At 42.8% G+C, this 23,203-nt stretch overlaps 1 protein-coding gene across 1 annotated transcript in view; it reads left to right on the top strand.

The window, feature by feature from the left end:
• Positions 1–3,441: 3,441 nt before the first annotated feature.
• LOC147684137 (cytochrome P450 2J2-like) overlaps positions 3,442–23,203 on the top strand; it is a 99,310-nt gene continuing 79,548 nt past the window's right edge. The window contains exon 1 of the mRNA XM_086944528.1: positions 3,442–3,875. Coding sequence (XP_086800654.1) covers positions 3,705–3,875 — 171 coding nt within the window. The 5' untranslated portion in view covers positions 3,442–3,704. The remainder of the gene's footprint in view (positions 3,876–23,203) is intronic.

The raw sequence follows: 23,203 nt of genomic DNA, 5'->3' as shown, positions 1-23,203 counted from the left end.
GTCATAACACTTTCATGGAGTTTCTTTAACTTAAATTGCATTCCTTCTTTCTTTCTTTCTTTCTTTGTTTCCTTGTTTCTTTTTTACTTTCTTTCTTTTTTGCATTCTTTTCCCCCCTTTTTCTTATTTCTGGCCTTTGTTTCTTCATTTGTTCCTTTTTTCTTTTTTGCCTTTCTGTTTTCTTTCCTTCTTTCTCTTTTTCACCTTCTTCCTTTTTTCTTTCAACCTTTCCTTTCCTCCATGGTATCTTTTGTGCCTTCTGTCCTGCTTTCATGCTTTCTCTCTTTCTATTAGATTTGCCAATGCTTGTTCGATATAGTTTCATCCCTGGTTGGTGTCAAAAAGGTATAGCACAAGACAGTTATGAGAGCCTTATGACTCATAATTATGCATGAAATGCATACAGAAGCATGGTAGGGAATAGTTAGGCCCTGAAGAAGACCATGGATCCGAGGTGGCTTATAAATCAGACAAAACATCTAGGTAAAAAGACTGCATTGATAAATCATCACATTCCATTCGCAAAAAACACCCAAAGCTTTATTTTAATCATACCAAGGGTACCCGGGAATAAAAGGGAATTCCTAGGATTTACTCTTCTTTATTTGTATTGCTAAATCCCTGCTTAAGTCTAAAATAAGTATTATATGAGAACATCCTACAAGGTTAAAACCACCAGAGTGGTATTCATCTACTGTGGTGAGGCGGGGATGCCTATGATGAAGCATTCCATGATAAGTTCGGGATGAGGCGTCACCGCCAACCTCTTTTGGAAATCTCAGGTCAGAAGTGAGCATTGCAACGTGTACCTAAGAAGGTCGCCATCATTTTGCTCTGTGCATCAAAGCAACTATTGTGATATTATCTACTGAATAGGAGGATGTCCTTGAGTGTAAAGTCACTTCTTCTCCCATTTGCAAGTCAAACAGACTTCTGGAATGTCAGCGGAGAAAGTAGTCCATATTGACTTTGAGGTGATAAAGGTGGGAGGGTTCATAGAAAGTAGATGGGATACAACACAGTATTATGCTATAGTTATTTTTATGGAGCACATTGGAGCCTTGAGAACCCGCTGAAGTGCCCGGCATACTGGTTGCACGCTACACCACAGGAATTCCATGGATGGAAGAGTGTGCTTTTCATGGCATGTATGGTCTATGAAGGAGGTTTAGGTGTTGTGAGTCATGACCAAAGTTGTTCTCTTGAGGTGGAACTTGAGTACTGTAGCAGAGGGAGCACAGGACCTACATCTTGACAGACATACCCGTTGCTCTGAGGCCTTACAAAGTATCAGCTACTGGAAATCCAACAACACCTCAGTAAATGAGCAATGGGGTTCAGAAGCGTCGACGGCCCTGCACATGTGTTTGTGCAGGCTCTTCTCTATGGTTTAAAGAACTCGACACAGTGGAAAAGGAGTCTGTTGGCATAGTCACATGATATTCCCAGAAGGAGGCCAAGAAACCTGCTCCAGGTGCACCTTTCCAGGCACACTCTTAGGAATGTGGAGAAGTGTGGCTCAGGGGTTAGAGGCGGCAGACCCGAAAGCTGAGATCGGTCCTGGACCAGGGTTCAATTCCCCGCCTCGGCGGGTCTTGGGCTAAATGTTCCACGGACTCGATAATTCTCGCTCTGGTGCCTTCTCGACTCACGGGTTCACACTCTGCGACTCTGGGCAATAGCTTGCTTAATCTCCACAACGGCCCCTCGCGGCGGGATGCCTGACTTTCACCTTGTGGATACCTGCTGGGGCTATCAAACAGGGGAATATCAGGACGGGTTCCCTAAGCAAGCGCCAGGATGCCCTTTGGGTGACAGGTTGCGCTATATAAGTGCACCTACATTTACATTTACAATGTTGGAGAGTAGAACAACTACTATCATGTCTATCTATGTATCTATCTATCTATCTGTCTATCTATCTATCTATCTGTCTGTCTTTCTGTCTGATTTGTCTGTCTGTCTATCTATATATCACACAACTTTATAGTATAGGTAGGCGGATATTGAACCTTCTACCAATACATTTTGGTTATTATGGGTGAATAATATGCCACTATTTTTCTACAAGAAAAAGATAATGCAGATTCAAAGGAATGGAGCAGTGCTATCCCACACCACCACGATACGCGCATCATCAGATGTTTGACAAATTATTGTCGAGTCATAACAGGATGCATGTATTGCTTTGGGAAGACTGTTACGACTGCCCCCGTTTCCCCATCTATTATAAAATACAATAGATTCCAGATAGGATACAGTAGGCGCATGCCCTGACATCTTTTTGGCCTGGATGCTTTAATATCCATTTGTTCTCCCTTGTCTTCCACTATCAGGACAGGACAACCTACCTCACCTGATGATTGTCAGTACCACTAGCATGAGCATTCGTGCTCTCCATACCAGGAGCTTTCTCCCTTTAAACCTTTTACTTCCTCCTGGAATGCTGGTTGATCCATACCCTAGACACGTTTCTGGAGTTGACCCTCAAACTGTACACATTGCCATTATTGGCCATTTGCATCGGTTTTTGTAGCATGAAGTAAGTTGATGCAATTGTCCTACATCTATGTGTAATACATGGGAAACCTAAAAACCCTATACAAAAACCTGTCTCTTACTTGCTTATTAATGCACGTGTACAAAAAATATATCATAGCTGCTCATCTGTAATAACGTATTACAGTTGAGTTGTGATATCACAATGTCTGGTGCCAAAGCCAACAGATACTGTGAAGTGAAAGCCATGGGGCAGAATTATAACTGCAGCTTAAACAACGAAAATGAGCTTTTTAGCTCCTAGGACCTGTTTTGCTGAAACAAACAGTTATTAGCAATATTGAGACATTTATAGCAGAATGTTTATTTTCTAAAGGCTATATTTAATTACATCAAAGGTGTAATCACTCTGCTGCTTTTGAAAGGAGTTACGTTCAAATGTATCTGATATGTTTTTGCAACAAATTGGTGAGTTTAATTTCACGCTCCAGATTCCACATGTATTCCACATTTTTGCAAGCAATGTATACCCCATATGAAGCATGTTCGTACTATAAAGAGAATGAAGGTTTAAGGATTTTGGGGAAAGGTGCAACCATGTGTTCTGAAATATAAAATATTCTCTGCCATACGTTAAAAGAGTTTTGGAAGCCGCATCGGAGTGCAGTGACCTTACAAACGAGTTCGACCTTCAACCTTGTTCATAACCTTTCGGTATCTTGCAATCTGCTTGCAATGTATAGAGTGCCTGAGATTGTCCAGGTATGTGTTGCAGAAGCAAGCGGACGAGTAGAAACCTGGGAAAATATTGCTGAACATGTGCCCTTCAGGCTGTAGGACACCAGGGCGGGGAAGAGACAGTACTTGTTTTACATTTACATAAACATTTGGAATAAAGGCAGCCCAGCGAATAAATAAAGCTCAGCTTGGTCTGCCCCAGATGGAATAGAGGAGAGAAAGCAGGGTAGAGTGAAGAACTTTGAAAAACAGAAGAGAAGAAGGTCTGGGGAGAAGCAAAATGCACATCTAAAAGGCAGAAATAGAAAACGAGATAGATAAAAAAACCTAAAGAGAAGGCTGAGAAGAAGCAAGTCCAGAACGCCAGAGAAAGGGGGGATTGGAACAGGAAAAAGTGAATAGAGAAGAGGACGTTCTGTCAGGGTTGTGCACAGGAGAACATCAGAGAGGAGAGACGTGTGTGCACCATGCTGTCCCTAAGTGCTGCCCTACTGGCTCTGGTGGTGACTGTCCTCACGGCACAGTATTTCAAGGTTCAGTGGTCCAGGAGAAGATACCCTCCTGGACCGACCCCGCTGCCCATCATCGGGAACCTGTGGGCCATCAGATTTAACCTTCAGCAGGAGACCCTCATGCAGGTATGGCGGCTTCTTTAATGACTCGGTGCTAGTGTGTGTGTGTGTGTGTGTGTGGGTGTGTGTGTGTGTGTGTGAGTTATTTACCCTAGGCTGACTAAAGGCACCTCCCTAGCACAGTTACTTTCCATGTCCTTTCATGGGTAAGAACATTTTGGACCCTGAGACAATACATTTGATTTGGTTGCATGCTTTACTTCTAGCAACAGTTCCTTTTTTAGGGGGTTTGTTGCCACCTGGCACCCTTGCATGGCCGTTGGTGGTGCCATAGTTTCTTTAATGTAGCTCTGGCTCAGGTACTAGAAGCTCATATTGACCCAGAGTTGCTCTGACATCCTACAATGGTATGAGATATGCTATAAGACAAATGAAATACATGTGACAGAGGGGCTATTACTTCAATATAAAATACTAAGGGCCAGATGTACAATCTGTTTTTATATGCTCAAACGGGTTCGCGAACCCTATTAGGCCATGTACATAGCCTATTTCCCGAGTCGCAATTTGTTTGCGACTCTCTAAATAGGTTTTGCAACTTGCTATTTGGAAGGGGCATACCCTTCCAAACAGCGAGTCTCAAAACCATGTACAAATGTTTTGCGGTCGCAAAACAGTCACAATTACCACCTACTTCAAGTAGATGGTAATGCATTCGCTTAATTTAAAAGCAGTCCGAGACATGGTGGCCTGCAGAGCCCAGCAGGCCACCATCGCTGGGAGGGCTGGCATTCCCAATGGGCTCGCAAATTGCGAGAGGCTCATTAATATTAATGAACCTTGCAATTTGCAACCCCATTGGGAATCCCAAACAGTGTTAAACACACTGTTGCACATTTCATTTAGCAACTCGCAATTTGCCACTCGCAATGTGTCGCCAATTACGAGGCGCTAAAAGAAATGGTCGTACATCTGGCCCCAAAATCCTTAGTACTTTGAGTATTTGTTTTGTGTGCACACGTGTGTATTGTTTTCGAATGACTGTTTTAACGTTTGAAATGTAACTCATACAAATTGCTTGGGGGTCCCCGGCTTCCAGTGGTGACTCAATTGGGGTCCTCAGGAGTCAAAAGTTTGGGAACCACTGGTTTGTAGGATCTCTTCATTCTTTCCCACAGAGAGTGTACTTTTTGCTTGTAACATTGCACTATGGTGCCCCATAGAAGTCACCTCTCAGGAACTTGTTTGACCACTTGCATACGGGATCTAGATAGTATCTTAAAAGCCTTAGTAAGGTAGGGTGTCTTGCGGGGTTTGGGTGTACCTATTGCTACCATCCATACACGATGCTTGGACTCATTCTGAGATTCCAATGACTTGTCAACAAATCACTTGTGTCCTGAATGTGTTTCTGACTTTGGAAGCATATAACAGGCTTTTACACTTGCCAAGGACTTGAAACAAAGGTCATTGAAACCATCTCTTCTTGGACTGTCTGAGGAAAGGACGACCTCTTTCTGGAGCTCCAATGTCTCTTCACAGACTGAAAATTGTGGAGATCAGGGGACTGGTAGTCCCAGAACTACTTAAATATTACTGATCAACACAATTGGTGGTGGTTAACAATTGGGTGTTTGTTGAGTGTGGTTAACCCTGCCTACTGGGTGGATAGAGAAGCTATGGGACATGGGGGCACGCAGTAGTTCTGTATCGGCGGACACTGAAGCAGGAATTACCAATGCATACCCAAATGGTGGCAAGAATGTGGAGAGAAGCCACTAACTTCTTAGGATGGCTCACAAATCAAATCCCATTATGGGACAGTGACCTCTTTCTGCAGGTGGGCAGCTTGAAGGGCTTTTCAAAGTGGGCCCTGATTGGTATAGAGCACCTGAACAATCTGTAGGGGAGCAAGCACTGGTCACATTTAGGGTCTTGCACTATTAGTATGACATGGCAGAGACTGTGTAATATAGAAACCTACAACTTGGAGCCGCCCTCAGGAGACATATAGTGGAGGCTGAGCAACTGCCAGAGGTGGTTATATGGTGGCATACCATATACACAGCGCCTGCAAGTTGAATTCTACTAGATGTGATTGTGCCACCGAGTAGAATAGCCTTTCTTTTCTTTCTTGTAATTAGCATCTTTGCAAAATATCACCACAAGAACAGTAATGATATTAGCATTTAACTGATAATAATTCATAGTACAGAAATAAATACATTATGAGCAGAAATATACATAAGTAATAAGTACTGTTTATTAAAAATACAATATTAATAAATATTAATAAATATCTGAATGAATATTAAATAAATAGAATAATCAGAAGAAGAGAATATTCGAGATAATAAGTATTGTGAAAATGCAGAAGAAGGATATTAGAATTCAAATAGCATAATATGATGTAAAATAAAGAAAATAAAACAGGATAAGATAGAATAAGATAGGATAAGATAGGAAAAGTTGAGATAGAATAAGGGAAGATAGAATAAAATACGATAGAATAGGATAAAATAGAATAACTAGGGGAGGGAAAGATTAAAGGGCAAGGGGAAAGAAAAGTGTTGAACTAAGTTAAAGAAACGACATCATTGTGGGTACTTTTTTTTTAAATTTTAACCTTTATTCACAGTCAAAAAGTCTATAATAGAGTTAGTCGCCTGCAGCCCCAGGGGGCAACAGCCATTGTTTAGAAAAACGTATTGTGTACACAGCAAATATCTGACAGAGCCTGAGAGCCGACTTCCCGGAGGCTCGGCGGCATACGATGAAAGCATAGCGCATTACAGATCTAGAAGTATTCAAAATAGTGTCATCATGCATACTTTTCAGAACTTGTGTCAACACACCGCTGACTGCATATGAGACGGTGACATTACTAACCCAAGGGTAAGCAGGCAAGACTCAACCCTGTATCATAAAAAGAAAAGGAAAAGGGCTAACTAACTTCTGCCCCAACTACCCCCCCACCCTCACATCGCCATCAGTGCTCTTACCCAGAGTGCAACACAGCTAATACTTGGTGGAACATAATGCTACTCGAATAAAAAAGGAGAAACTTGAGTGCCGCCTAACGTCCTATGCAGCCTACACCCCTGTGCCCCTCTACTCGCCATGTCCCTACCGCACCCCACTGGGGGCCCCAGGTATGCACTAACCTCAAACCCCTAAAAAAGGCCCCTGCCTGGGTTCCTCAGGTATGTTCTGCTCGTCAACATTCCCACCCTGCTCTGATTCTTCTCCTCCCCAGCACCGCTGATGTATGACTGATACAAGGTCCAGAAGTTCTTGGGCCGGCTTATGGGAGGGAGTAATTAGCTATATACCTCAGACTGTGTGCAGCAGTACAACATGTCCTTTGCCCATCTTTTCTTTGTTGGTAATGGGCCTCTCATCCAGCAAGCGGCTACAACTCTTCTAGCTATTAACAAGGCCATATCCACCAACCGTCTCAAGGCCACAGGCAAGGGCCTCGAGTATCCCAGCAGTGCCAGCGCCGGATCAGCTACGATCTCCACCTCTAGAATCAAGCTCAGTTCCGAGAACACTTCCCCCCAGAATTTACTGACGCCCGGACAGACCCAGGCCATGTGGAGGAAGTCAGCAGACATCGCATGGCAGCGTTCACACTCCGGGGATTGCTGCAAACCGTATCTATGCAGCCTCTCCGGGGTATAATAGACACGCTGTAGAAATTTGAAATGAACCAGTCTATGCCTCCCATTCAATGACAGCCTCTTTGTACTGAGGCAACAGTACCTCCACATGTCATCCTATATCTGTATTTGAAGATCGCGCTGCCACTCTGTTCTAGCTTTGGAGGGCTGGGGTTGCCTGTGACGGGGTCCCAGTTTGTTTAGGTTAGTCACCAGCTTACGAGCAGAGACAGTTTTAATCACGTAAGTGAGTTCCGGCACCTCAGCTGGTTCCTGCAGATCCGGTCCCAGGAGTTCCCGCAATGCCCCCCGGACCCTGTGATACTGAAAGCGTGATAGGAGCGAGACGTCTGCCTGCGGGGGATACAATTGGTCCCACATCTTCACCACTCCATCCGCGAACAGGTCCTCAAGTTTGGTCACTCCCAACTTCTGCAATGTTCTCGTGACTCCCCTCTCCCTAGGCAGGGGGATCCATACTGCGGATTCAATTCTCAGGAGCGGGGAGTACAGAAGGTCGCAGCTCTGCGCTCGTACCAACTCATGCCATGCATGGTTCGTGGTTTTTATGGAGTCCAGTCTACCTATGCGCCGGTCTACTGGCAGGCATACTGTGGCAGGCAGCGGCAGCGGTTCCGCAAAGAGGCGCTCAAGAATGATATGTGGGATCTGCGGGGATCCGCGTATCCAGGGATGAAGGTGTGCCGCCTGCGCCACTCTGTAATATCTCTTCATGTCAGGGGCGCCTAGGCCTCCCATCTCATAAGGTAATGTAAGGTCTGCCACTGTATCCTGGGGTGTTTCCCCCCCACGCTAGCCGAGTGAGTGCCTGTGTCAATTGTTTGAAAAAAGCCTTGGAAAGGACGACTGGGATGTTGGTGAATAGGAACAGAAACCTAGGCAGCACCACCATTTTCATAATAGAGATCCTGCCCATCAGGGACAGGGGGAGTCTGCACCATTTCTCTATTTCATCCACAAGTCTGGAAAATGCGGTTCCATAGTTTTCCCGGATCAAGATTTCAGGGTCCATATGCAACCGTATCCCCAAGTACAGGACCGGGTCAGAGGACCACTGGAGGGGGTATTCCATCTCAAAAGGTGTGGTGACTGGGGTTAACAGAAACGCTACAGATTTGTTCCAAATGACTTTGAGACCGGATAGCGCCCCAAACCGCACAACTTCTCTGAGCACTGATTTGAGATTTGTGTCCGGGTCGCGGACGTAAAGCAGAGTGTCGTCTGCGTATGTAGATATGCCAATCTTATACGTCGGGAAATTGACGCCCTCTGCAGCATGGTATTCCCTAATCGCGCAGGCTAGGGGTTCTGCCACTAGAGCATATAGTAAGGGAGAGAGAGGCCATCCCTGTCTTGTTCCCCTGCTAATTTCGAAGGGTCAGTGACAGTGTTCCCTATTCGCAATCTGGCCGTAGGTTTATAGTACAGTGCTCCCAGCATTTGCAAGAAGGGTTCACCCAGCCCAAGTTTTCGCAGCACTCTTAACATGAAAGGCCATTCTACTGAATCGAATGCTTTTTCCATATCAAGAAATATAGCTATGGCCTTATTCTCTTGCTGAACATGTTGCATTGTGCCCAACACTGTCCTGATGTTATATGTCAGATTCCGTTCTGGGACAAAACCTGCCTGCCCCGGCGCCACGAGGTCAGGGACAAGGAGCGCTAAACGAGTGGCCAGCACTTTTGCATACAGTTTGGTATCCACATTCAATAGTGACAGTGGCCGATATGAGCCGCAAACTTTAGGGGGCTTACCAGGCTTCAATATCGTGATCAGCAGGGCCTCGCTCATGGTGGGAGACATCGACCCGTCTGCACAGATTTCATCGAAGAGGGTGATCAGGTGGGGCATAAGTTTGTCCAGAAAAGCCTTGTAGAATCCCACAGTAAGACCATCTGCTCCGGGGGCGCTACCCGCTCTCATCCCCCCCAGAGCTTCCCTTATCTCATCCTCTTGTACCGGCGCCGCCAGGAACTCCCTCATCGAGTCCGGCAGGAATGGCATCCTAATGTAGCTAAGATAATCCTCTATCTCCTCTTCCATGTGAGAGGATTTGGACTGATAAAGATCAGAATAATAATTTTTAAGGGTTGCAATAATCTCCGTTTCGTCCGTAAGGGAATGCCCAGTGGGTGAAATCAATTAGTCTATTATCAAAGGCTTTCTCTCCTGCCGCATAATTCGGGCTAGAACTGAGCTGGGCCTATCCCCTTCCCCGTACACCCTTGCCGTGGCGTACTTGCCCATATGCTGAACCTCTCTGTCAGCCTCCTCATGATATTCAGCTAGCAGTGATTTAAGACGTTCCGTAGTTTCCGAAGCGGGGCAGCCGCCTTGTTTCTCCTCCAGATCTCTGTTGGGTTTCGAGAGTCCGCAACCGTTGCCTAATGGCTTTGAGTACACTGGAGTGTTTGGCCATGGCCATCCCTCTGATGTATGCCTTAAACGCATCCCACAGAGTCAGGAAGCTATCCACAGAGCCTAGGTTCGTTTCAAAGAAAGCGTCAATGTCTTCCGCAAGGCCACCCCTGAACCCCTCATCTAGAAGTGAGTAGGTGGGGAATCTCCAAGTGAACGGGGGAATTCTTTTCGCCGGGACCACCAGCTTCAGCAGCAAGGAGGAATGATCCGAGAGTGTACGGGGAAGCACCTCGCAGCTACAGACACCTGCAATGATCGATTGTGAGGCAAGGAAGTGATCAATGCGCGTATGTACATCATGGTAGGCCGAGTAGTGTGTGAACCCTCCCCGTGCGGTGTGCCTAGTGCGCCAGACATCAACCAGGTCTAGTTTCATAATTTCCGCCTGCATAAGGAGGGCCGCGGCCACCGGGCGACGCGTCGGCCCCCTGGATCTGTCCTTATCAGGGTCGTAGACAAAGTTAAAGTCCCCCCCATAACATCCTGGAGGTCTCATAGGGCCGACAACGCGTTGATAACCCCGCGTAAAACTCGGGGTGGTCGTAGTTGGGCCCATAAACATTAACCACTACCAGGTCCAAACCTTTACCTAAGCATCGTGCAATCAAGAAGCGCCCCTCAGGGTCGACCTCGATTAGGGATAGCCGTAGTTGCGAGCGCGGATTGACCCATATGAGTACTCCCCTAGAGTGTGTGGTGAATCCCGCTGCGAGACAGCTACCCCTAACGCCTTTGGTATCAAGCATCTTGCTCTGGGGAGGGAGGTGTGTCTCCTGTATGAGTGCAAGATCAACATGGTGTCTATGTAGGTAGTTTAACACCTTCCTAAGCTTGCAGTGATCATTCAGACCCCTCACCTTCCATGTTAATGCATTCAGTGAATCAGGCCCACCATCAGTGGTCATTCTACCTACGTCCGCCATTTCTGGAGAGAGAACAGTGTAGCAGCTAACAACATTTCCCCTTTGCTGTTAAATATTTTCCATAAACATACAATAAGAGCAACAGTTCCTGCAAGATAGCATTCAGTTAGCAGTCTGCATGGCGTACCCACTAGAACCCCCCATTTGCAACCATAACCTCCCGCAACTTGTGTCACCCCCCACCCACTGCAGACCTCCCCCAACCTGGCCTGACAGGGTCCAATCCCACCCACAGAACTCAAAAACGTAGAACCATCCTGGGGTTCCCCAGATATAATCCACCTGGGGTCAGCTTGAGCTATGCACGCTGGGGCAGAGGTCGCTAGAGGAAACACATAAGAGGACCACATTTGTGTAACGTACTGTCGCTGCCCCAGGCGCCACCACCAAATGACATGTCCATCACGGGAAGAAAGAACAGAGCACAACAGGAAAACACTCAGTGCCGTCTCAAGGAAGACCCCAACATAGTCTCATGCCGCAGCTCTGCATTCAAAGTTCAGGAAAAGGGGAGAGAGATTAACAACAAAGAAAAAAGAGCGATCTCACCCAACCGCCAGACTTCAGGAATGGTATGAATGCCTTCGCTTCTGTGTGCCCGGGAGTCCAAACCGCATGGAGTCTCAGCCGTGCAGCGCCTCAGCGCCACTGCACCACGCTGCATCAGGCAGTTACCAAAGGGAACCTCTCAGTAGCTGGCTGGGGCGTCATTCCTGTTCATCCAACCTGCTGCTGTCCGCTAGGTCATCGGATTCTCTGTTAGGGCTGGCTCTCTGCTCCTTGATCCACTCCTTAAGCGGCTTCTGAAGAGCCTTAGGATCGGTGAGAAAGTGTTTTATGCTCTCTCCTGTTTGTTCGCAATTTCGCAGGGTACAGCATTGCGTAATCGAGTCCCAGTTCACGCAATTGTCTTTTGTAGGGGCAAAGCGCCTCCGTTCCTCTTGGACTTTCGCCGTGAAGTCAGGGTACAAGGAAATATCCATGCCTTCATACTGCAGCTTCCCTTTCTCTCTGGCTACCCTCAGTGCGACATCTCGGTCTCTGTAATTCAGCAGTTTCGCTATAATCAGCCTAGGGGCGGCCCCCGTAGGAGGTCGCTGAGCCAAGGTTTGGTGCGCCCTTTCAACTACAAACATCGGGGAGAAGACATCGTCTCCCAGCAGAGTAACTAGCAACTTCTCCACAAACAGTTCCATCCTCCCGGTTTGAGTCGTCTCCGAAATTCCTGTAATGCGAATGTTTGAGCGCCTCCAGCCTGCCTCCAAATCCTCCGACTTCTCCTGAATCACTTGTAGGAGTCTGGAGAACTGCTTACGATCCTTGTCCCATTCAGTGTGTCCCTCCTCCACCTCTGTGATGTGCCTCTCCGACATATCGAGCCTTTCCGCATGTTTGTCAATCCTCTCCGCCATGCGATCCATGCGGTAGGTGAGCGCGTCTATCTTCGTACCTATGGACACCATACTTTCCTGTAGCCCCCTTTCCATGGATACCAGCATGTCCTTAATGTCGGCATAGAGCGTGTTTTCGGGGCCCGCACTCTTTGCTGGGGTATCCGGCTGTTGCTCTTCAGGGGCTTTCGACTTGCGTTGATCAAAGGCCAATTTGGATTGTGTTCTGTCGTTTTTGCCCATGGTTGATTGTCTGAGGCGGTAGGTGCCGCACTTCTCGGTATTGGTATTTATCCTTTGCGTGCAGCCGAGAAAAGGTAACAGGTACACTGCGCTTTGCTGTCTGGCTGCACCTTATCCTGTCCGCTGCCCCAACTGTGTCTGCGCCTCGTCGACTTATCCGCTTATTCCGCGCCGTAGGCCGTGGTGCATGGGCTCACGATGCAGCGACCACAAGGGCAGCCCGACTTCTTTCCACAGCCGGCTCCCGTACCTAACTCCAGCGTAGGCCGCGCTAGTGGGCCCCCATCTCCATGCCTGACAGCTGCCTCCGCGTGGGCACCACTAATGTCCAAGGGCGCCTACACACGGCGCTCAGTGTCCGACTGTTTAGCTTCGCTCCCCTCACCAAGTCCTGAAGCAGTAGTGGCAGTTTGCGCAGTACACTCCACGTAGCTCAGCACTCTGCGGTCCCTTCCAGAAATGAGGGGGGGGACAGAAGGGGCCCAAGTCCTGTTGATCGTGGATAGGGGGGGATCTGTGTTGTTACTGGGACAGGTTGAGACAGTGGATCCGCACGTCAGGACCCACCTCCGCCGCACCGTCGCCGATGCACTCCCGTGGCGACACCCCTCTGGGCCCCCGGTGTCCGTGCGTGCTATTGCTGAGGGCTCCGCAGCGCTGCCCAACCACTTGTGGCGCTGTGCGATGGGGTGGGGGAGCGCCGCCGAACGCCCAGACTTGAGGCACCCCAACAATCACCGCACCGGGCCGCAGCTCAGGGCCCGGCCCGCCGCCCACGTGTTCTTCGGCTGGCCTTTACTGCCGACCCACGCAGACCTGCACCGGCCTCCGCCAGGCCTCTCACCTCTCTCCCCGTTGTCAGTTCCTGCCTCCATAGTCGTGTGCCGGGCCGTCGAGCTATCAGGGCCGCCCGCTGGTTCCGAAGCCCGGGGCAGAGGTCGCTCGCCGTCCCGCGGACCCTCGTCGCTCCACTGGCCGCACGTCGGGTTACGCACGCCGGCCAAGCACTTGGGCAAGACCGCTGCTTTTGGGCCTAGGTCCGCCGGGTTTCTGTCACCTTGTCCCGCCGTAAATTGCGGCAATTTTGCCGCGAGAAGGCAGCCGAGTGTGTCTCGCGGTCTTCCCTATCAGCAGGGCTCACTGGTAAGGGCAAAGTCCCGTCGATGGAGGATAATATTGAGGATTTTTGAGGTGATGGCGAGGAGCTCAGCGCTCACGCGTCCGGCATCGACGCTTGCAAGCTCCGCCCCCCCATTGTGGGTACTTACATCAATATTAATACCAGTATTCATATTTAAGAAAGTTGACCAAACCTGAAGGAATATGTCAGTTTGATTCTAGAGGTTGTAAATCACTTTTTCGTGTGATGCTGCGTGTATCATTGTGGTCAACCATTCTTCTTATGAAGGAGGAGGCAGGGACTTCCAATGTCGTAGGATACCGATTTTTGCGGTGGCCAATGCTGCCTGAAAAAGGCGACGTTGGGGTTTGGAGAGTTTTTGGGAGAGAGGTAGATCATGAAGAATAATATTAGCAGATGTAAGCGGAAGCGATAAAGGCTTTGTAGATCGTAAGATACTACCCACATAAGTCCATAAAGGTTGTATTATTGGGCAATCACATATAATGTGTGTGGAGTCAATTGGTATCAGGGCATCTCCAGCAGTTAGCATGCAAGAGTAAACCCGCTTTCTGTAGTTTTGTAGGAGACCAATGCCATTCATTAAGAATTTTAAAAAGGCAATATTTTAGTCTAGCTTCACGGGTGCCTTTGTCTAAATTCTCCAGTATGTCCTCCCATTCCCCATCAATGTAAGATACTGAAAGGCGATTTTGCTATTTAATTTGTAGAGTCTGTGACAAGGGTTGAGAATGAAGGTGCAGGGTAAAGATTTTGGAAAGACCTGATATTACCCCTGTATGTTTGCCACAAATATTTAAATATGTAACTATGTGTGAAGTTTGAAGTATGGCAGAAGGTAGAGGGAAGTGTTTCTTCAAACATTGTTGAAGTTGCGAATATGTCAAAGACTGGTGCATTGGAAGACCGAATTCTTCTCTAAGTTGTGAGAAGGTTAAAATCACCATTGTAGGAAAGCTGATCTAGTGTTTGAATACCTGCTAAATGCCATAATGGCCAGGAAAGCACTTTCCGATTTTTAGGAATACTGATATTATTCCAAATATGTGCTTTTTCATGAGTATTTGGGTTTAAATCTAATAATCAGTGTGCTCTTTGCCAGGACTTGAGCATTGCTGATAAAATAGGGTTTTTAAATTTTGAACACGTAATTTTAATTCCATATAATGTAGAGATGCCTGGATCAGTGGCTAAGAGATTTCGTTCTACATGATACCATTGAGGTACATCAGAGATTCCCAGTAACTTGTATGAAAGTTGAGAAAGTTGGAATGCCAGATTATAATGTTCAATTGAAGGGAGACTCATTCCTCCATAAGAGTGATTTGCTTTTAATTTAGTTATAACTAAATGAGGTTTTATTGTACCCTATATAAATAATTTTATTTTGGAATCGATAAGTCTCAGTGTCAATAAGGGAATGTGAAGAGGAAGCATGACCAGGGTATATAAAAAACATAGTAAAGTAACCATTTTAACAGCTTGCACTCTTCCCCACATGGAAAGATTCAGAATTTTCCATTTATCACAAAGCTGCATTTGAGTAATCAATGGATTAAGATTGTCAGAAACCATACATTCCATACCTTTATTTACTAATATACCTAGATATTTAAAGTGTGAAGATTGCTAATGGAAAGGGAAACCATGAATAGCCGCCTTTATAGTAGTATGCGAAATAGGTCGAGCTTCGCTATTGTCCCAATTTATTTTATACCCTGAAAAGGATGAAAAGGTATGTATGATTTGGAACAAAGATGATAGGGACAGAGGAAGATCCATGAGAGTGAGCAAAATGTAATCTACATATAAATACATTTTTGATTTACCTGCGGGGAGATCTATGCCCATGATTTCATCTGATTGACGGATAGTGGCTACCAGAGGTTCTAATGCCAAAAGAAAAAGAAGTGGTGATGAAGGACTACCCTGACGTGTCCCTCTTAAGATTGGAAATTGGTCTGATAGAAAACCCCCACAATTTACTTGTGCAGAAGGATTGTCATGTAGAAGATGTATTTTTTGGATAACTGAGTAGATCAGTGACTAAATATAGAGGGACAGAATATTGACTTTCCAGAATATCAATGCCTAAATATCGGGGGACAGAATAACGAGTCCCTATCTACAAACAGGTAAGTACTAAAATAACGAGTACAAAATATCGATGTTTAAAATATAGTTAACTAAAATATCACATTTTTTAAATGTATTAAAAATAATATAACATTTATGAAATAAACACAATTAAATAAAACATAGTTATAATAATGTAAAAAAGTCTAAAATGTAAAAATAATAAATGTAATTTAAAAAACATATTTTTAACTTATATATTTAAATAATAATAATATTAAATAATTATTAATCTTAATTATAAAATATTTAAAACATTATTAAAAAGATATTTACGTATATATATATAAATGAACCTATTATATAAATATAAAATAAATAATATCTCATAATTTAATTAGTTAAATAATACTTTTTATGTTAATTAATAATTTACACTACATTAAATATAACAAAATTAAAACCTTTAGTATTCACACTCCAACAAGTGCAAAAGTAGAGAATTTGTTGGATAGAGGGTGGGTACAAATTACTTTTCCCACTCCAGTGAGTGGAACAGTAGGGAAAGTGTTGGATAGCGGGAGGGTAAAAATTACTATTCCCACTCCAGTGAGTGCAACAGTAGGGAAAGCGTTAGATAGCATAGGGGTGAAAATTACTATTCCCACTCCAGAGACTGCAACAGTAGGGAAAGTGTTGGATAGAGTAGGGGTAAAAAGTACTATTCCCACTCCAGTGAGTGCAATAGAAGGGAAGGTTTTGGATAGCATAGGCGTAAATATGACTATTTCCACTCCAGTGAGTGCAACAGTAGGGAAAGCGTTAGATAGCATAGGAGTGAAAATTACTATTCCCACTCCAGAGACTGCAACAGTAGGGAAAGTGTTGGATGGCGTAGGGGTAAAAATGACTATTCCCACTCCAGTGAGTGCAATAGTAGGAAAAGTGTTGGATAGCATAGGCGTAAATATGACTATTCCCACTCCAGTGAGTGCAACAGTAGGGAAAGTGTTGAATAGTGTAGGAGTAAACATTATTATTCCCACTCCAGAGAGTGTAACAGTAGGGAAAGCGTAGTATAGCGTAGGGGTAAATATTACTATTCCCACTCCTGAGAGTGCAACAGTAGGGAAAGTGTTGGATAGCGTAGGGAAATAATTAAGTAGACCCAGTCCTACAATTTAATTCAAATTATTTCAAAAAATAATAAATTATTTAAATTTAATTCACCTCCCTCTATTTTCCACTATAAACGTCACCTCCAATAGTCTAAAATATTAATAAATTAACACAATTAATTAGCATTTATTTAATTAGCTAATCACAATTAACAACAAAATAAAAACAATGATATCAAAATTAATTACTATAATTAACAGTATAAAATAACTTTGATTAAATATTATATAAATATTAATAAAAATGTATTTTCAAATAATTTAATACACACCATACTCCCCTATAAACACTCAACACACTCCTCAAAAAATGAACACAATTAACATATTAATACATACATTAATAATCATCATTTTTTAATTAAGGCTTAATTAATAAAAATGTGCACAATTTACATATTTATCAATTAATTAAAACCTTTTATTAATAATGTTTTACATATTTAATAATACATTAATTAACTTATTACCAATATTAATTATTAATCATAAAATTATTAATTAGTACATTTTTATGTTTTTTAAATTTAAATTAAATTACTTCCCACCCTATTCCCCTATAAACCCACAACCCGCTACGGAACTAATATATGCAAACATTAATTACAAATATTACTTATTAACCATAAAATTAATAAGTAATATATATATATATATTTTTTATTTAAATTAAATTACTTCCCACCCTATTCACCTATAAACCCACAGCCCGCTACGGGAATAATATACGCAAAAATTAATTATCAATATTAATTATTAAACAATAAATTATTAATTAATACATTTTTTTTTTATTTAAATTAAATTACTTCCCACCCTATTCCCCATGTACTCGCTTCAGAACTAATATACTCAAAAATTAATTAACATAAAATTCATTATCTAAAAAAAATTGTAACATACATTAAAAAAATATGATATACTTTTAACACATACTAATATAATACAATTTAAAAAAATTCTATATAATAACATTCTATATAATGACATTCGATATTACTTACCTATATGTCGATATTATTTCCAACTATATTATGTCTATTCTATATTGTGTCCTCTCAATATTTTTGATTCGATATTGTGTCCTCTCGATATTTTTAATTCTATTTTTTGTGTGTTTATCAAACTGAGGGGTCCATTAGGATTGCGGGCGGATTGCCCCCGCCAGGCCGGCGGTAGTCACCGCCAGCCTGGCGGGGGCGATCCACCCGCCATCCTTGCAGGAATGACCCACGCCATATTATTAAGGCTGGGGGGTCTGCGGCGGACGGAAAGACCGTCCGCCGCATTTCTGCCTCTTTCGCCTTGCGACCGGGGTGGAAAAGGCTGCAATATGGTGGCGGTGTCTGTTTGACACCGCCAGCCATATTACAATGTGTGCTGGGGAATGCCTTTCGGTGGCGGCATTGCCGCCACGGAAAGGCATGCGGAGTCTACCTGCGGGGGCCCGTTGCGGGTCCCAAGGGACTCCGGGGGGGTGGGTGGTACACAAGAGGGGTACCATAGGTACCTCCCTGCATTTCAAAGAACAACATGGCAGGCACCGCGATGTGCCTGTCACGTTGTGCTTTGAAATGCATAACATATATTTTTAGCATTGCGGCGGGCAGTGATTTCAGCACCGCCCACCGCAATGTTAAAAATACAGGATGCGCCTGCCACTGTGGTGGGCGCATCCTAATTTCCCCACCGGACCCCCGCCCTTATGGCGAGCGGTCCCTTTCTACGATGGGATGGCGGGCGGACAAAGTCTGCCCGTCATCCTAATGGGCCCCCATGTCTCTAAGCCCAACTGTTCCAGTACTTTGAAAAGATATTCCCATTCTAAGGGATCAAAGGCTTTTTTGATGTCTAATGATAAAGCCAGTGCATCTTGTGGGAGATTTTTGTCATGCCATAAAGTATGTGCCAATGTTCGTATGTGGTTCCTAGAAGAACGCCCTGGGACAAAACCCACTTGAGTTGGGTTGATTAAAGAAGGTAATACCGTCTTGAGACGAGAGGCTAGAATGCTTGGCAAGAATGTTTACATCACAATTCAAAAGTGAAATAGGTTGATAGCTAGGACAGAGTAAAGAGTCCTTTCCAGGTGTAGGAAGTACTGCAATTTTTGCTTTGGTAGAGATGGGACCTAGGGAATGTTCTCTATCAGCCTCCTGGAATGCAGCATGTAATGTATCAATCACATTATACCCAGACCAGCTATAGAATTCAGATGGAAATCCGTCCTCCCCAGGAGCTTTATGATATGATAGATTGAATATGGTTTGTGCAAATTCATCCTTGCTAATCTCTCTCTCGAGAAGGGCTCTACCTTCATCAGAAAGGCGGTGAAGATCTACCTTTGAAAGAAAGTAAGCCAATTGTTCCATGTCAATTTGTTTCTTAGGTGTGTAAAGAGATGTATAAAAAGTAGCAAATTAATTTACTATGTCTTGTGACCTAGTAAGAATGGTACCTTGGGATGACTTGATAGCTGAGATTGTCATAGCTGCTTCTCTTTGTCTTAGTTGTGCCGCTAACAATCTACCTGCCTTGTCCCTTTGTCTGTAGTGTCTCGTTTTCATTCTTTGAAGGGCGAATTCTGCCCCAGATTTTATAGAGACCATTTATGCCATTCGGGCTCGTTCTAAAGATTTGCGATTGTGTAAGGTTGGCTTCTTGGTATATAAGCGGGTGTATAGTAATATTTTGCTCTAATTATTTTTGTTGTGCAGCATTCCTCTTAATAGCCAGTGCTGCTTTACGCATTAGTTGACCTCTAATAGTAGTTTAGCCGCAGCACACATCATTCTGCTTGACGTTGCAGAACCCTGATTTGTGGACAAATAATCTTGAAAGTAAATTTGTAACTGAGTTTTACCCCCAAGCCTCAGATGACAGCTTGAGGTACCGACGGATAGTGCGGTGCCTCCTATACCTGAGCAGTGTCCAGGCGAGGTGAGGTAGCTTCACCCATCAGTCGGGGATTCACTAGAGTACGAGTGAGTCGGAGGGTGACAACATATGGTTATTACAGGTTGTACCGTATTGAACCAATTCTTTTCAGTTTTTCCATTTTTTCTTATGGTGGAGGTGAACTTTTTTCACTTGTAAGAGTGCAACGAGTATAAGAACAGAGGCCCTGATGAATGCCGTGGGATTAGATACCCAATAGGCAGAAACATGTTGGCCCCTTTACAGACAGATATGTGTTACTGTCATCTTGCACTGTTCTGTTTTTAATTAGGAGGCATGTCTTGTCCATAAAATAAAGTTGCATAAGGGAGGACATTCCATCCTATTTTAAGTCACATTTTCTGTTTTGTTGCACCTTTTTTTCAAAACCATCAAGAGATCAGTCATTGCGGATGTTTCATCAGTACTGGTGGACCAAATCCTAAGATATCAACACTGTGTGGTTCAGTCCCAATGATCAGGGGACTAGCCGTTCACACTCCAGGGTTTGGCCAGGTGATATGACTGATCACAAAAGTCTCTTTTGATGGAAACCCTATATCACTCTTTTGGACTGGTTAGCCACTGATGAATAGTCTATAATGTATCGATCTCTTTTTCACCTTTGTATCCACTTGTTTCTAATTATGTCTTCATTCTTTTTCACACACGTTGAGATCTAGGCGACTCCGTAGTGATAGCAGTGTACATTCATGCCCCAAGGTTTGCGTCCTGGTCTAGGTAAATCAACTTCCAGAGCCAAGAAAACCGGGGAGTTATCAGATAATGCTGCTTTAAAGATACATGAGACTTGAACCGATTGGATCATTCCCTGGGATACTAAAAAATAAACCAAACGAGACAAGGTACCGTGCATTGGGGATAAAACATGTATATTCAGTATATGATGGATGGGAGAGATGCCAGTGGTCAATTAAGCCATGGTCTGTTAGTATGTCATCCATTAATGTTCTGTCTGCTGCATTACTTTTGTCTAACGGACCTGTTTTGTCTAAAACTGGATCTCTCACGATATTCTAATCTCCACCTATGAGATAGTGCAATGCACCAATCTCTGTTAATAAGCGATTCAAATGGAGAAAAAATGATTTTTTTGTTTCGGTAGGGGCATAGACTGAACCTACACAAATACATGTGTCTCTGATACGTAGTTTGGCAAATGTATAATGGCCTTCAGAATCTGTCCATGTCTATAATATCTGTACCTGGATGGATTTGCGGATAAGGATCGCAACTCCACATTTGCGAGTGGGTCCTTTATGTGTCCTGTAATTTTTCTGTAGCTACTATAAATCACTTTATCAACCAAGTCTCTACACAACTTCTCAGATTCCAAAGCATCTAGTTGTGTCTCTTATAATAATGCTACATCCGTCTTTTTAGATTGGAGATATGACAGCACTTTTTCTGTTTGATGTAATGAGTGAGATCATTAACATTCCATGTTATGATAGAAAGAGGGTGTGTTGCTGTCGAGGTGGACATGACCAAAGAGTAGAGAATGGATAAGAGGAATGAAAGAAGGGGGGTGAAAAATAGGAAAGGGGAACCCCTGATTGTTATTGGGAATATTTAGAGTCAATAAAACAAAGAATGTTTGAAGTGTTAGATTAAAAAAAAAACTTTTTGTAGGTGTAATACGATTTGAAAAAGGAGAGCAATTAAGATATGTAAATGATAGAGAGTGAATCAAGCACTAACACTTTTAAACTGTTAAATGTGGGTCTGGTTCTCCTAAGGCACCACCGTGGATAGAAGCTCTGACAAAAGGTTAGTAAGTGTGGGTGAGCATAGATAATATACACATCATATGATAATGTAGAATATACCAATGCATAATAGCTATGTAAATATAGAATATAAACACAAATATATTATATTATAATAAGATCATTAAGCTATGAGGATATATGATGAAATGCATGCCTAGTATTTATAAGAAATATGCTTTGTATTGGGTAAATTAACATGAATTATATTGCTTGAGGGTGTGTAAATTAAAAAGGTGATTGGATAAAAATAGTAGAAGAAGTACGATAAATAGAAGTGATATAAAAATATTAAATGGATAAGACAGTGCTGCATGGAATTTCATAATATAACATCTGATCTTGTCAAAATAATAATATATTGTAATAAATAATGGAATAATAACATAATACATTAGAAAGAAGTTTCCATTGTCCAGTATATAATTGTAACTGAGTATAAACCTAAGACTATAACATAGATTATAGGACTATTTTAAGGCTGTGTGAGGATAAAATATGAGGACATATATAGTGTAACAGGATACTAACTTTGGATAGTAATGAGATTAGTACTTTGTAATCATAAGAAATGCTTAACATATTAGAAATGGAAATATTTATTATAGTGTAAAATGTCTATAAGTTAGAAAGTGATTGAATACGTGTAAGAGGAGAAAAAATGCTATATAGAATATATATAAGAGATATATATTGAATGAAACAATATTATGCATTATTTCATAAAATAACATCTGAATAAAACAATATGATCTAAAACATAGCAAGATAATACATTAAAGATGAAATTTAATTATGTAAAGTTATATTAAGTTTAACCATAGTTCCAACTTTCAGTAGATAACCTGTAACTAGATAAGATATGCACATTACTATAATGCAGACCATAGTAATACATTACATTTATATAAATAGAAAGTAAAAATATCAATACAGTATAAGATAATAAAATCAGTAAACTATGATGAAATTAATATAATAAATACTTTAGATATTAAATATGAGTACATTCAGAATAATGCATGAATACATATAAATTAGAGATTAAGAAAGAACCTAGAATAGAGAAAATATGTTAAAAAGAGGGTGTGCATGAATACAAATTGAGAAATAATATTTCATAATATTTTATAATAGAACATTATAATAAAAACAGTGTAGTTGAATATATAAAAAGACAAAATGCTAAAGATAATATTCAATAATATTAAATTATAGGAGATTGAAATATATCTTCAAGTTACAGAATAGAACCTGTTATTGAATAATCAACCCTACTCAATGATAAAAATGCAAATATCCATCTTGGGTTGAGATAAATAAAATTCAATACTGTCAACAAGTTGAAATCATGAAAATGATTGTTATCAGTCTTCATCAGAGGCTGGTTTCAGAGGAGAACGAGATGTATCTCTTTGTTGGTCTTGTGTAAAGTAGAGACAGTATGCAGCACTGAAAACCTGTCATCTGAGACCCGGACAGATCGATCTAGATCTCTTCCTCTATGCCTTGGATTACTAAAATTACGTCTTCAATGATCAAATAGCTGTTGTGAAGGACCTAAATGCGTATGAGCATTATCAGTTGAAGCGTCCAGTGTTTCCATAT

Source organism: Lissotriton vulgaris, chromosome 11, assembly GCF_964263255.1.
Source record: "Lissotriton vulgaris chromosome 11, aLisVul1.2, whole genome shotgun sequence".
Lineage (NCBI taxonomy): Eukaryota > Metazoa > Chordata > Amphibia > Caudata > Salamandridae > Lissotriton > Lissotriton vulgaris.
This window is presented reverse-complemented; position numbering and strand designations above follow the sequence as displayed.